The sequence below is a fragment of the Gobio gobio genome (genome assembly GCF_949357685.1).
Source record: "Gobio gobio genome assembly, chromosome: 10".
NCBI classification, from domain to species: Eukaryota; Metazoa; Chordata; class Actinopteri; order Cypriniformes; family Gobionidae; genus Gobio; species Gobio gobio.
The window spans coordinates 4,680,976-4,697,616 of NC_137116.1; the positions used below are offsets into that span (position 1 = coordinate 4,680,976).

General features: G+C 37.5%; 1 protein-coding gene across 1 annotated transcript in view; it reads left to right on the top strand.

Moving 5' to 3' along the window:
* Positions 1–908: 908 nt before the first annotated feature.
* prkg1l (protein kinase cGMP-dependent 1, like) overlaps positions 909–16,641 on the top strand; it is a gene marked incomplete at both ends in the record, with an annotated part of 70,341 nt that continues 54,608 nt past the window's right edge. The window contains 3 exons of the mRNA XM_079828281.1: positions 909–1,092; positions 14,232–14,349; positions 14,455–14,621. Of these exons, the coding sequence (XP_079684407.1) occupies positions 909–1,092; positions 14,232–14,349; positions 14,455–14,621 (469 nt within the window). The remainder of the gene's footprint in view (positions 1,093–14,231; positions 14,350–14,454; positions 14,622–16,641) is intronic.

Below are 16,641 nucleotides of genomic sequence, written 5' to 3' on the forward strand. Positions count from 1 at the left end.
TGAAAATTGTAAATGTGTGAAACAAGTGACCTATTTCTCAGCTTCAACATCTATTTATAGTGTATAGGGGAGGGGCTTCAGATTCTAGGGAGCATTTGATTGGACAGAAAATCCGATGAGAAGCTGAAGTGCAGAGTGATGTCATCAAAATCACTGATCCATATTGGCGGAAGACTGTTTGTTTTGAATTCGTATATCTTCTAAATGTGAATTTTGTCATTGTTTTGGAGCACACTAGCTTATAGGTAATAGTAAGGCTAACATTCACACAAAAAAACTTAAATTTTGATTTCATGGGGACTTTAATGAAAGGTTGAAAGCAATCGATTTATGCAACTCGTCTAGCCTAAACACTGTGGTCATAGTTTTTGATTCTCCGTAAATGCTAGTTATTAGAATGAGCCCTCCTACATCATCACCTCCCCTCTCTCTCTCTCTCTCACACACACACACACACACACACACACGCACACGCACACACACACACACACACACACACACAGAGAGAGAGATCACCGCGCGTGCTGTGAAGACATGATTCAAACATTCACACTCTGGATTTTTTCAGAAGCCTGTTCCAAAATTTGACCAGCTCTGTAATTCCAGAGGGAAAATCGCCTTCGCCGTGTTTGTAATTCTCATGCTCCTCGATCGTATTATTCAGGTAATGTCTAATGCAATATATTTAAACAAATGAAAAATATGCTAAATTTGGTTTTGTTGTGGCTTCTTCTGGCTTATTATGCAGCGCTGCTTGCAATTTAATATTAGGCTATACAGTCGCCGAGCTTTAGAGACTTCAATAATTGCAAAGCAACTTCAGTTTTGTCTGCCATTAATTTATTTGAAATATCCAGTTAGGCTATTTCACTCCACAGTCCCTCTCTATGTCCCCTTATGCAGAGCTCATGGGCACTCTCAGAGATCTTCAGTTCGCACTTCAGTTGAAGATTGAGGAGTTACGGCAAAGAGATGCTCTTATCGACGAGCTGGAGCTGGAGCTGGACGCTAAAGATGATCTGATACGCCGCCTGCAGGGGGAGCTCGACCGCCTGCGCCTCTCCGCTCCAGGCATCTCTGCAGCCAGTGCTGGTACGGAAACAGTTTTATTTTTTAAATGTCTTAAGCTATACGACTTTGGCTGTACGTCAGAAATACATTTTGACTAGAATGCTGAGGAAAAAAACAACAACAAATACATAAAAAATAAAATTATATGTATGTAGGCCTAACCCTGGACCACAAAACCAGTCATAATGGTCAATTCTTTGAAATTGAGATTTATACATCACCTGAAAGCTGAATAAATAAGCTTTTCATTGATGTATGGTTTGTTAGGATAGGAAAAAAATTGGCTGAGACAACTATTTGAAAATCTGAAATCTGACTTAGGGTGCAAAAAAATCTAAATATTGAGAAAATCGCCATCAAAGTTGTCCAAATGAAGTCCTTAGCAATGCATATTACAACTAATAATACGTTAGGAAATGTAGGCCTACTAAATATCTTCATGGAACATGATCTTTAATTAATTTCCTAATGATGAAAAATCTATAATTTTGACAATGTATTGTTGGCTATTGCCACAAATATACACGTGCTATTTATGACTTGTTTTGTGGTCCAGGGTCACGTAAATGTTAGGAAAAAATATAATTTTTTGTTTTAAAACAAGGCTAACTCAGGCAAAGCGGACACTGACACCAGCATACAAGACAGAGCATGCTATTTTTATATGAAAAACATAGTCTTAGCTTTCAAATACTGTCAATGTTATTTCTATATTCAAACAATAATAAAAACCGTTTTGGCGCTCTTAAATGTGACGTGAGAGATCGCTGTAGTGCCTCAGTTCAAGCTGCATGTGAACTGATCATCTCTTCCTCTTTACTACTAGTTATTACTAGTAAATAAAAACAAATTACCATCAGAAGGTATGTTGAAAGATATAGTACAACTTAAAGAAATGTATCACGCCTCATGTAATCGCTCGATCTGTGTTTCAACCATGGAAAGAGGTCAATGATACAGCTTGTTACCTCAGGAAAGCCATTTAAAGGGATAGTTCATCCAAAAATGAAAGTTCTGTCAGCATTTACTCACCCTCAAATTGTTGTAAACCTGTATTAGTTTCTTTGTTGTGTTGAACACAAAATAACATATTTTTAAAAATATGGGTTTCTGGTCCCAATTGACTTCTATAGTCAATGGGGATCAGCAACTGTTTGATTACCAACATTCTATAAAATATCTTCTTCATTTTTGGGTGAACCAATGGACCATAGAATGTTAGTTAGCTAGAAAAATGATCTATAGAGGAGTATTTTTTATAAATATATGCACTATACATTAGGGCTGTCAAAAGATGAATCGCGATTAATCGCATCCAAAATAAAAGTTTGTGTTTACATAATATATGTGTGTGTACTCTGTTAATTATTATCTCTATATAAATACACACACAAGCATGTATATATTTAAGAAAAAAATATTATTTTTATAAATAAAACATTTATATTTATATATATTATAGATTATATAAATGTATATACAGTATATACATGCAAATATTTCTTAAATATATACATGAATGTGTGTGTATTTATATATAAATATATATATTATGTAAATACAAACTTTTATTTTGGATGCGATTAATCGCGATTAATCTTTTGACAGCCCTACTATACATATTTATTTGAACTCATATCATTGGAAAATATTATAACGTTATTATTATATAAAAGCATTAGGCTATACTAATTTTAGTTAATTTTAACCTTTAATAATAATACCAGCTGACAGGGCTCCATGTATGTTTACAGCATTAGTTGAGAGATTTTTTTCTTAAAGGGATAGTTCACCCAAAAATTTAAATTTGATGTTTATCTGCTTACACCCAGGGCACCTTTGTTTCTTCAGGAGAACACAAATGAAGATTTTTAACTCCAACCGTTGCAGTCGTATAATGCATGTGAATGGTAACATGCATCTATGAGAGTAAAAAGAAACATGCACAGACAAATCCAAATTAAACCCTGTGGCTCGTGACGACACATTAATGTGGCGTTCACACCAGACGCGATTTGCGCAAATAATTTGCGCTAATCGCAAGAAGGTGGACGCTTGAACAATTTGAGTTTACTCGCTTCAATCGCGCGTGAAATTTGCGCGAATCGCACGTGGCATTCAATGCACAACAGACGCAAATTCGCGTCATGGGCGGGGCTTCTGCCAGCGGCTCGTCTCGTTGAGAAATGGCTGACATGGACTGTGTTTACACGTCTTTTTTTTGTTAAAATCTACTGTTAATGTGTGACAAAAGTAGTTTTAAGACTTTTTCAGTCGATAATGTAGTTGTTTAAAGCTCAAATATGTGGTTTATTTATATAAAGAGTGCCTATTTGAACATTTTATCTGGCGTTTTCGGAGTTGTGAGCTCCAGCGGACAGGGGCGCTCAGCGCTCGTCAAAGCCGGCGAGGGCAACCTTTCGCGTCCGGTGTGAACGCACCATTAAGACACAAAACGATCGGTTTGTGCGAGAAACCAAACAGTATTTATATAATTTTTTTACCTCTAATACACCACTATGCCCAACAGCCTTGAGCACGCTCTCACTTCCGGTGGGTGAGGTCTGTACACGATCTGGCGTAAAAATAATATAAATACTATTCGGTTTCTCGCACAAACTGATCGTTTTGTGTCATCACAAACCGCAGGGTTTAATTTGGATTTGTCTGTGCATGTTTCTTTTTACTCCCATAGATTTTGTTACATGCATTATACGACTGACAGACTGCAACGGTTGGAGTTAAAAATCTTAATTTGTGTTCTACTGAAGAAACAAAGTCACCTATATCTTGGATGCCCTGGGGGTAAGCAGATAAACATAAAATGTTCATTTTTGGGTGAACTATCCCTTCAATTGAAAAAAATTCAAATGAATCAAAAGCGGTAGATAGGTAGATAATTTACTATATGTCTTTACATAAATACTATTTTCTACTTAAAACTATCATTTTGTTATTTTTTACTAACCCAAATAATGACTCATCCGCTAGGTTGCACGTGAGGGGGGAAAATAGGTTCCTTCCACGTAAGAGTTGAGCTCTTTTTATTTTAATATATCTCTTTACATAAATGCTATTTTCTACTTTAAAAATATAATTTTGTTATTTTACTAACCCAGTGTTTTGTGTGTGAATGCTGTTTCACGTGAATATTACCACAGGAGTGAAGCAAAGTTTGTTTAGCCTAGAAAGGAAATAATGGTCAGATAGCACTTTTTCATTCTGTTTTGCGATCTGGTCACCCGATTTTCCGTGAATTTTAACAATAGGCCTAGTCCATTTTATCCCAATGGACATGGACATCTCGTTTCTTTTCCCAAATCTTCACTCACGTCGCACCCATTTTCGCAGGGGATTATAAACGTTTCTTCCTTTCGTTTGCTTATAATTAAGTCTATTATAACTATTCACATCCTTTACTGTGGTAAAGTGTAAAAAACACTGTAGGACGAATACCTTTTTACTTAAAATTTTGTTTGTTCTTGTTAATAAACTTGGTAAGGCGCATCAAGTTTGGTTTATTTGAATATCAAACATTGCCTAAATGTCTTGACCCTGTGGAAGATAAAATCCGCTCTTCAGAACTTTTACAACAAGTGTTGCTTTGCAACATCAGGAGAAAACATGAAGACGAGGATATTCGAAAAGGTGTCTTTCCAGCTCGTTTCATCTCGCGCAGAGCGGTTTATAACGCATCTTTGCGGGGAAGTAGTATGAATCAAATATATTTCGAACTAATATTTAATTGTCTTATATTCTTTAGGTTACCATTATTTACTGATAATCGTTTAAATGTTTTATAGGCTGTAGTGTGTTGTTTCACTGACGGAAGTGCTAAAATAAACACGCATGCTTATGGATGTTTCATCCTCAAATTATTTCAAAATGTAGGCTATATATATCTGGCATAGATTACAATATTTAAAATAGCAGATATATGCATTAGTTACATTCTCAATTTAATTTAAAGATCAATCCCTGTTGAGTTTTTAGTTTAAAGGGTTAGTTCACCCAAAAATGAAAATTCTGTCATTAATTACTTACCCTCATGTCGTTCGACACTTATATAGTGATGACGATTTCAAAACACGGCCTCATGAAGCTTCGAAGCGTTATGAATCAGTGAGTCGAATCATGATTCGGATCGCGTGTCAAACCGCCAAACTGCTGAAATTTGGCGATCCAAACTGCTGATTTGGCTCACTGATTCATAACGCTTCGAAGCTTCATGAGGCCGTGTTTTGAAATCGTCATCACTATATAAGTCGTTATTTAGGGTTTTTTTGCGCACAAAAACTATTCTCGCCGATTCATAAAGTTATTGTAGAACCACTGTAGTGAGATGGACTTTGTAACGACGTCTTTAGTACCTTTTAAGGGTCTTGAGAGTGAACCGTGCATTGTGCCAATGGAGGCCTTTCAGAGCCATCAGATTTCAACTAAAATATCTTCATTTGTGTTCCGAAGACGAACTGAGGTCTTACGGGTGTCGAACGACATGAGGGTAAGTAATTAATGACAGAATTTTCATTTTTGGGTGAACTAACCCTTTAACTATAGAAGAGGATTAGTGTGTGTCGCACTCACAACAGACCCGCAATGGGGACGTGGCATCACGATGGTGGCGCTCCATCATGATGTCGGTCAGCCATCACGATGGACGATGATATCACAACCCTAATCAGCAGCTATCACGTTTCTCCAGAGCTCATTTACCCTCCTCCATTCCCAGCTCATCCTCTCATCCAGTCAGGATTTGGTATTCTGATTCCCCTTGAATCAGACTAAATTCCCGAATTATGTTGTACTTTAATATTGACAATAATGATATCTGCATTGTTTGTTCTGTTCTGTTCACCCTAAAGGGGGTTATTGATGCTCTCGCTGCTCTCCCTGCTCTCAGGCTGGCCTGAACAGAACCATACCGCCAATCCAAATGATATGGTAACTGTCAATCAATCTTTGAGTATAGTGGTCCTGATAGAAATGTTGTTTTTGTCATTCTGAAATTCCTGAGCCAAAGTCTGTCATCAAAGTGGTTGGGTATAATTACCTCCCAGTCCCAGAAGCGTCTCACACGATTGCACTCCCAAAACACCAGGTATCCGCCTCAGAATGCAAGATAACATGACAGCGTTTATTGGGTTTCGTCTGCAGAAATGGGGACAGAAATTTCAAGTGTAATTCTAGTTTTTTCAGACCTGTATGTCTAACTGACAGGTTTTATTTTTCCCTATCTCTCGCTGTTAATTAAATCAAATACACTGCTGAACATTAACCACCATACAATCATTTGTGTTCTATAGCATTTCTTCCTATGACAATTGTATGATTGGTTTATGCACTACAAAGACTTTTTCACTGAGTCATCATGGATTCTATCCCACAATGCACTTCAGTAATGATTAAATACGTGTACACAATGTACACTCAACAGCTGTCCGAATTCACTCACTCGTTTTCATTCACTCCTTCAAGTGAACTGTATTAGTGAACTAATGTAGGGAACAGTGATTGAGGGTTTAGAGGGCAATTTCGGATTCAGCCCTGGTCTGCTACCTGCTATCTCATTCAGTTCCCTAGCTCCAGAGCTCGTGAATCAGTATATCTTGTAAACGAATTCGGGCACTAGGAAAGGACGGTAAAGGACGCTGGCTCACTACACATTGGGACACTGATGACTCTATTTCCGGTGGCGTGTCTATTTCCATCCTCATTCCATCAATATCATTACTGGTATTTATGAACAACAGCAAAGCTGATATCTTTCTGACATTACTGGTAATGTTATTTAAAGTACATTATGATAAATACTTTGCTTGATACATGCAACATTTCAGCCGTAAATAAATGATACATTTTAGCTAGATTGTGTTCATTACCTGCCTAATGATGCATATTTATCCTGAAATATAATAAAATAATGGTTTCTATTTTTAAAAACATAAATCGCATGTCATTGTCGGTCGTTACGTGTAGTGAGTTGGCTTACATGATTTAAGTTTCGTGCTTCAGAACTTCCGTTAAGGGAGCATTGTGAGCATCGATGTATCCTGGGTTTTGAGGTGCATTGTGGGACTTTTAGAGAGCGAACGTTTCAGTGCACTGGAAGGATTCTGCGATTGAGACAGCCCTTAAAATGGCCGACTCCCTGATCAGTGCCCTGACTACTAGGGTTGGGTACCGTTCACATTTTAAATTCGGTACCGGTAGGCCTAGTCCACATGTTTACATCATAGGGATGTTTACATCAATAACTATAAAGAACCTGTAAGTCGTTTATAGAAGTGTTATTGACATTATGCCAGAGCTGCCCTGGTCTCTGTCTGCCATTGTCTGTGATGTTTGTATACTGTAAATTGATGCTGTATTTACTTGTAAATAGTAGGCTACTGGGTACTTAATTTAATTCATAAAAACAACCATATTATATATTTTTTTCTTTTTAATTTAATTTTTATGAAACTATTTCCAACAATTTATGTGTTGTGTATTTTCTGGTAATCAAATGAAGACAAAAGACATTCATTTAATTTATCTTTTAATTTAATTAAACTTTTTTTGTCAAACAAAGTGCTGCACAACTTAAAGGTAGGGTAGGTAAGATTTGGTTAAAAAACTTTTTTTCCAAATTTGTTTAAACTTTTTTTATATATCAATACATGATTAAAATGTAAGTACTCTGAAAAAGAAAGTATAAAAATTGAGTGTCTGTAGACCTCTCACGACTGTTTTAAAGACAGCTCATTATTTCCATTCACTCCACCTTCTCCCTTCTGGGCTCTTTCCAAAGCCACGCCCCCAAAACACATGAACGCGCTACGCCGACCGCGATCAGCTGGAAGACGCATTATTTACCTGAGACGAGCGGAGAAGAAGGAGCGGAGTGCATGTAGTGACATCATGTCAGAATCACATGTAATAAAAAATCTAACTTTATCATTATGAATATAAACAAATAAGATGTCTTTTAGTACTCACTATCAAGCTAGAATAACGATACTGGTAAAGTTTAAAATACACACACAACACAGTGTCTATGACACACACAGATACAAGATAAAAACATCAGTAAGGTAGAGAATATAAAAACAAACCAAGGGCCGAAATAAACGTGCAGGTAAAGTTCCCGATGAACATGGTAAAAGAGTTTGGACTGAGGGTAGTAGCTAAAGCTGACTTAGTTCTAAAAAAAAGTTCCTGGATGCGGTGTACTAGCTTTTACACATGCATTTTGTTATCTAAAGTTACATTTTGCGAAATTCAACACGACAGCGATCAACTTGAGCTAAGCATATTGAGTATTTATCGTCTCTACTAATGGTTCGCTAAACGTATAACATTGTAACTTTATGCTAAGTAATGTTATGTTAGCTAACGTATATTAGGCAGCTACGTGTGCTAGTGAGACATGCTTCATGAAAACATAAACCAAAAAAATGTATAATCAAAATGAAAGATAACCTGTCCAGCAGAAATACAGCCTCTTGAACTCCTCAAATCAAACGGGTGCGCCAGGGTTGCCAGGTTTTCACAACAAAATCCGCCCAATTGCTACTCAAAACTAGCCCAAAACAAGCCCAATCGTGTTTCTCCGGTAAAAATGTGGGGGGTAATATATGTGTCTTTTTGGTAGGGCTGCCTGCTAAAATTCGCAAATCCCGGGGCAAAATATCACATAATTGGGGTCGCTTCAACCCGCGGACTGTATTGAAGTAGCCCGACTTGGCAACACTGGGGCGCGCGCATGTGGGCAGATCCTGTAGCAAAAGCGGTGGTAGCCATGGTAGCGAGAGAGAGTGACAGTCACCCAAGCCAATCACTTGTTTCGGCCCGAACGAAAATAATGAGCGGTGTTTATTGCAGATTAAAAAGTCTAGAGTCACTCGATTTTTATACTCTCTTTTTCAGAGTACTTAAATTTTAATTATGTATTGACATATAAAGAAAGTTTAAACAAATTTGGACAAAAGTGTTTTAGATCATTCTTACCTACCCTACCTTTAACTTTAAATGGTGAAAATTAAAACATGAAGAAAATTTGTAATTTATTAGTTAAAAAATAAAGATGTGATAATTTATTATTATTACATTGGTGTTAGTATTAGTATTATATTGAGACGTATCTAAATTCTACTGTACAACAGTAATGTATTTGTCAAGTTAGCCAAACTTTTATTTTGACGGGTTGTCGTGAAGACCTTTGAGTTTCTGTGTGTTTATGACATGACGGTAGTTTTTTCTCAAATGAAATGGTAAAATGTTCATAAAGTGACTCAGTGGCTCTGGAGATGACGTTCGTCCGTTCATGTCCTCATATGAGACGGCAGAGATGGAAACATGCGGCCGCCACGAGCGATTCTGAGGGAGTGTGTGTGTGAGGTAAACCGCGTGTATACGGCATTCATTCGCACAGTGACACGCAGGATTCGTATTTAAATAGTCTTTTTGCGGTTTAATATTCATAGACATTAGTCTATATCACCAGATGATTGATTTAATGTGAATCGGTACTCGGTGGTACAGACCTAATTCGGTCGGTGCCCTTAAAAGTACCGAGTTTGGTACCAAACCCTACTGACTACTGATCTAGGGAGCTGATTGAGACGCACACCATGTAAGAGATTTCCTGGAAAGTCATAAGTTATTACTTCTACGAGTCCGTTTTGGAGTCTGGGAGAGAGCGCCCTCTGGCTTCCAGTATGAATGAAACATACATTACACAAGAGTTTAGCACTCCATCATTTTTTACATTGCTTCGTTGTGGATAAGAATAAAACTTCAGTTCATGCATAGACTATATTGTCTCTTTGAATGTAAATCTAGATTTATTCACTTTATTCACAATCTAGATTTATGGCCCATGAAAACCGGTCGTGAACACACTTACCTGCAAAAAAGCTTAGCGATATATTTTCAAATTATTTCATTAGGAATTTTTTGCTGTCATAATCTTTAATCAAAAATGCCATAAACTTACTTTATGGCATTTTTTATCACTTCACTCTCCTAGCATATGAAAATCCACAACTTACTTTCTTCTGTGGAACATAAAAGAAGATATTTAGAAAAAGAAAAGAAAAACACTGGGTTCTAATTTTTTTTGTTGTTGCTGACATTGAGTGACTTATCACTTACTGCTCATTTGCACAGATCTGTCAGTCAGTCTCTTCCACAGAAGTCTCTGTAGCTGGATATCATCATCTGCTTTCAAAATTATCACTGAAAATCACTGTCAGTGTGAATATGCATGTCTTCTGGGAACACTTCTGTTTCAATTCCTTCAAGACACCCCTCTCTTATTTTGTCACTCTACATAGCGTTCTATGGAGCAAGGGTTCATCGTACAAATACTACTGACTGAACGAACCCATGTTATGCGGATTACGTGTGATCGGAAAGGAAGCGAATGAAAAGGATGAAGAAAGCAGCTGCAGTTTCGTTTGTGATCCATGTGTTTTGCTGCTGCACTGCAGCAAAGTTTGAATTGCATAATGTTTTGGGGCGCTTTCTTTCAACACGTCCCACAATGATTATGTATTAGGTCAGTAGGCGAAGCGTAGGTGGCCTTTTGTTAAACACACTACAAAAGCAATCCGGTTGAATGTGTTTTCAAATATCTCTGGAAGGGGTCAAAAGTGGACAAGCTCAAAATGTTTAAGGCCCTGTGTACCTAGCTATGTCCACTTGCTATCAGATCAATGAAAATGCATCAGGGGCCTCTGTTTTCATTTGCGTTGGTGGTTGCTGGATCACTTCGTATTTGCGTATACATGGATAAACTTTGCAAACTCTAGCAGCTCAACATTGTCGCCCCTCCACACTCCCAGTGGCTGTTTTTTGATAGGCTACATAGCGATAATGGTCGGTCCTTGGTCGACTTTCCTAGTTTTAGTTTCCCTAGTAATAGGTATGAACATTACTGTGGATAAGTTGTCGGTCATATGGCCATCTTTCTCCTCTGAGAGTACAAACACTTTCCACACACATAAATCAATAGTCATTTGAGGTTTATGTTAATGTTTTTGTGATGTTTATGAGGTTTAAGTATATACTTTAAAATTTCTGTGGAGGAGCTCTGACCTCATATGTGGTACCATTTGAAAGCTTAGAAGTCTACTTTGGAGATATGCATCACTTTAGCATTTGTTTTACACAAAGTAACTTATTTACACTAAATTACTCTGGGACCATTTCCGCCTGGATTTGGCCTACCCAAATTGAAAAGCTTCTCGTACCCACATACAGTGGTCTAAATACACAATTTTGGTGTCTTTTTACAGGAAACCATTTGAAGTTACATAAAACACTGCTAAATTGATAAACATTTAAAGGGTTAGTTCACCCAAAAATGAAAATTCTGTCATTAATTACTCACCCTCATGTCGTTGGACACCCGTAAGACCTCCGTTCATATTCGGAACACAAATGAAGATATTTTAGTTGAAAGCTGATGGCTGAGAAAGGCTTCAGATAGGCCTCCATTGGCATTCAGTACATTGACACTTCCAAGATCCATGAAAGGCACTTAAAACGTTGTTACAAAGTCCATCTCACCACAGTGGCTCTACAATAATTTTACGATGCGACGACAATAGTTTTTGTGTGCGCAAAAAAAAATCAAAATAACACCTTTATCCAACTTGTTCTCGACTTCCGTGTGTGCCTCCACGACGCATGCGCGAGAATATGACGTAGCGCCGGCGTTCGGGAATCCATGAAATGCACACTTTAGTCCCATTTTGAGCACTACGCCGAGACCTAAAGCACGATCAATGTAGAATCCAGCAGCTTAGACACGCGCATCTTCCTCTGCTCGTAAACAAATCGCTTCTGGGTCATATGTCCGAACGCCGGATCTGCGTAATTTTCTCGCGCATGCGTCGTGGAGGCACACACGGAAGTCGAGAACAAGTTGGATAAAGGTGTTATTTTGATTTTTTTTTGCGCACACAAAAACTATTGTCGTCGCATCGTAAAATTATTGTAGAGCCACTGTGGTGAGATAGACTTTGTAACGACGTTTTAAGTGCCTTTCATGGATCTTGGAAGTGTCAATGTACTGAATGCCAATGGAGGCCTATCTGAAGCCTTTCTCAGCCATCAGCTTTCAACTAAAATATCTTCATTTGTGTTCCGAATATGAACGGAGGTCTTACGGGTGTCCATCATGAGGGTGAGTAATTAATGACAGAATTTTCATTTTTGGGTGAACTAACCCTTTAAGTGTATGTTATCTGAGCTTTAATAAACCCAAAAAAGTATATGTTGTCTGAGCTGTAATAAACCCACCCAAAAAACGCTTTTTGAAATTTTTGATTTTTTTTTATAAATTCATTTTTGAAACTGTATATCTCAGGCCCAGTGTGCTATATCACCCTGCAGGCAGTTTTGGCTGTTTCCAGCATATTTCAGCAAACACTGGAAAAAAAAAATTTGTGACACTGGGATATTGACTTTATACCTCTGTACATGGGGAGACTTGTATTGGAGAGATTTGGGTAGGTGGAAATTACATTTAAAAAAAGGTAATATTCCTCCCTTCAGATCCATTTGAATAAATATTGCATACAACATGATACAGACAAAATAAGTTTTTTCTGGTATTTTCTGCATCCAGTGGAAAAAGCCAAAACTGTTTGCAGGGTGCCAGAGTTGTACACTTTCAAAAGTGAATGTACTTTTTTTTTTTGGGTGTGTGTGGGGGGTATTACAGACAACATATACTTACATATTTATCACTTTTAGCAGTGTTTTATGTAACTTCAAAGGGTTTCCTGTAAAATGACACCAAAATTGTGTATCTAGACCACTGTATGTGGGTATGCGAAATGTTTCAATTTGGGTTGGTCAAATCCAGGCGGAAATCCCCAAAAATGGTCCTATAGCTAAGGAAGACATCTGCTTGGTTTTGATTATTATCTCTCACATTCTTCTTTCATCATTAAAGTTTATTATTTCCGCACGTTTTAAAGCTATATTAGTTTCTAATTGATCGTTTTCTGAGCACACTTATCTGAAGCACACGCTGTGACTGTCAGACGTCAAGTCTCGTGAGTAACGTCTCTTGCACATTTTTTGTTGTGTTTAAACTTTCAAATACACACAAGGGTCTTGTTCACCATTGTCGCTTGCGAAAACAAAATGGCGGCAACGTGGGTGGAAGCCATAGACTGTAAAAAAAATATGGACGTAGTGTCCGTGACGTCACCCATAGGATTCTGAAGAGCCGTTTTGAAGCGCAAAGTAGGGACGAGCTGGCCGTTGCCATCTTGACAGCGCGTCATTGCGCGTCACTCCCGGATAATGGAAAATGGGCAAAGAGGCGGGACGTGGGAGGAGCTGAGGTGACGTGTGACTAACAGACAGCAGATAAATGGCTATCCACCTGTCACTCAAAGTGGCCACGCCCTTAATTATGCAGGACTTTAAAGCTTTATATAATGCAAACAAATTAGTTATAAAATAATGCACCCCCCTCACAGTTGTCATGAAGGGCAAAATTAATCGTATAGACCAAACCCACAATTTGTACCAGGCTGTAAACATGTGTTTTTCTGCTGTAAAGTTGGGTATTTTAACATGGGGCTCAATGAGATTCTAGTGATTCCCTAGTGGCCAGTCGATGAATTGCAGTTTAAGTCACTTCCGTATTGGCTTCAAGAGAAACTGCGGGAGGTTGCCGATTGGTGGAAACGTGCAGATTAAGGGGCGGTAATATTATAAGATCCTCTTCCTACATCAGAGAAATCTGAGCGGCTTGTTTTTTCACATGCTTGCAGAGAAAGGCTTACCAAAACAAAGTTACTGGGTTGTCCTTTTTCACGTTATCTGGGTTGGTAGATGCACCGGGGACCCAATTATAGCACTTAAACACGGGAAAAAGTCAAATTTTCATGATATGTCCCCTTTAATTGAGTTTTAAATTAAGTACGAGTCTACATTTTGAGAAACTCCAAACCACAGAATCCCAATAGACATGAAGTCAAGGGCACAAGAATACATTAGTGCAGCCATAATAGTATATGAAAAAGCAAACATTTTTATATGCATTATACTTCAACAAACCACGCAGAGTTCAGATGTGATGACCCAGTCTTTTTTTTATCTTATGAAAACATCTTATTATTCATCTTTGCTCTCTTTTCATTTGCATTTAGGTCAACAACGTGCTTCTTCCCTGAGAGTGAGGAGAAAAGCTGTGGTAACAGAGCCAGTAACCGTGGAGCCAAAACTAGTCTTACAAAACCTGCCAATCAGCTATAGCAAGAGTCAAGAGTAAGAACCCTCCGAAAATTTCAACTCACTCTCATGTCTCCTACTGCTACTGGCTACATTTCCCCAGTGTGACTCTTCGTCTACATATCTTTCTATTTCTTTCAGGTCAAAGCGGCTGATAGAATCGGCTCTAGCAAAAAATGAGTGCGTGAAATATCTAGACAGGGATCAGATGCTGTGTTTGGTGGATTCTGCCTATCCCATCACGCTCAAACAGGGTGTGTGTGTTTTCCAAGAAGGGGATAATGGAACCCAGGCATACATCGTTGAAGGTGAGGAAGAGTGTGAGAATGAAAGAATTGTTCTCACCTCATAATCCCTCTCAGAAGGGTACGAGTTTTCTTTGGACTCGTACTGCATGTTGATTTGTGAGCATGTCTGAACATTCAGAGATCCCAGTGCTTACATGGTTATCTTATAACCTATGCTCAAATGTCACTCATTATTAGCCGAGGTCCAGTCATGCCTCCAGGCGTATCTGAATAAGTTATTTCTTTATGGATTGCAGTGAGATGTGCTTAAGTTATGGTACTGTTTGTCTTTTTCTTTCAGCTCCTAGTAACCCTTCAGCTCTCTTACCTAAGCGACTTTACTTACGATGAACGTGATTTCAGTACAACATGTTCCTGGATCAACGTCTTTGTTGATCCTGGAACAACATTCCAATCAACCAATCAGATTTGAGGGACAAGTTTACAGTTTATGTCACGTTTAGGCTTACAACCAGGGTTGGGTGCTTCTACATCTGTGCTATTCACCTATTATTTAACTCAAATTTTTCAACTACATAGTCTTGCTCAAAAGTGTACAGACCCTTTGCAGAATCTGTGAAAATGTGTGTTATTTTTTATTCAGTACTGTCCTGAATAAGACATTTGACATAAAAGATGTATACATATAGTCCACAAGACAAAAAATAGCTGAATTTATAAAAATGACCCTGTTCAAAAGTTTATGAACCATTAATTCTCAATGCTGTGTATCGTTCCCTGATGATCCACGGCTGTTTTTTTGTTTGGTGATGGTTGTTCTTGATTCTCTTGTTTGTCCTGATCAGTTAAACTGCCCAATGTTCTTCAGAAAAATCCTCCAGGTCCTGCAAATTCTTCAGTTTTCCAGCATCTTTTGCATATTTGAACCCTTTCCAGCAGTGACTATGACTTTGAGATCCAAACTCAAACTCAACTGTTAAAAAGGTTCAAAAACTTTTAAATAGGATGAAGATGTCCACATTTTTATTACGGAGTGTCTACTCACACCAAGTGTAAATAGCTTAACTTGTTGGCAAGTGCTATTCGCACTAGCTCCGCCTAAAAATGCCTGGTTGGACCAAACAAGATTAAGAAAAATGCAAACACTTCAGTGGTGCAATCAGTAAAGTGTAAGGCTTTATGATCTTAGTTTTGACGCGATCGACCTGGGTTCGAATCCGCCTTTTGCAGAGTTCACTCTTATCCCTTTTCCCATCACATATCACATCGGAAAGGCATTTACTTTCAATAAAAATTAAGAATTTGTTTTTAAAAGTGGAAATAAAGTGCCTAATGAAATGTTTAATAATAATAAAAGCATTTATTGTGTAGGGTTAGGGGTAGGTTTCATTGTCCCATTAAGGCGGCATCCATTTAATCATTTTAATAAATATAATCATTTACACTCTATGTTATTATTGCATCCTGTTAATGTACAACAGTGCTGAGGTGCAAATAGTATGTATCTGTAAAAATAAAGTATAAATTGCATGTTATTACTATTTACACATATTGCAAAGATCTGCTACTTTTATATGGTGTAAATAGAATATATCACTATTTTCACTTAGTATGCTATTTCACTTAGTAAATAGCAGCTACAGCTATTTGTGCTTAATGTAAATATCATCTATCGCTAAGAAAATATGTTATTTTTTTACTTAGTGTAAATATAATCTAGTTGCTATTTACACTTGGTGTTAATAGCATCTATTGCTATTTGGACTTAGAGTAAATGGCATCTATCGCTATTTGCACTTATAGTAAATAGAAATGATCATTAAGATAATATTTTATTTTCACTCAATGTAAATATAATCTAGTTGCTATTTACACTTGGTGTAAATAGCCTACAGCTATATGTGCTTATTGTAAATATCATCTATCGCTAAGAAAATATGTTATTTTCACTCAGTGTAAATATAATCTATTTGCTATTTACACCAAGTGTAAATAGCATCTATTGCTATTTGGACTTAGTGTAAATAGAAATTATCATTAAAGGGTTACTTCAGTGATTTAGCATTAAGCTTTGTATTTA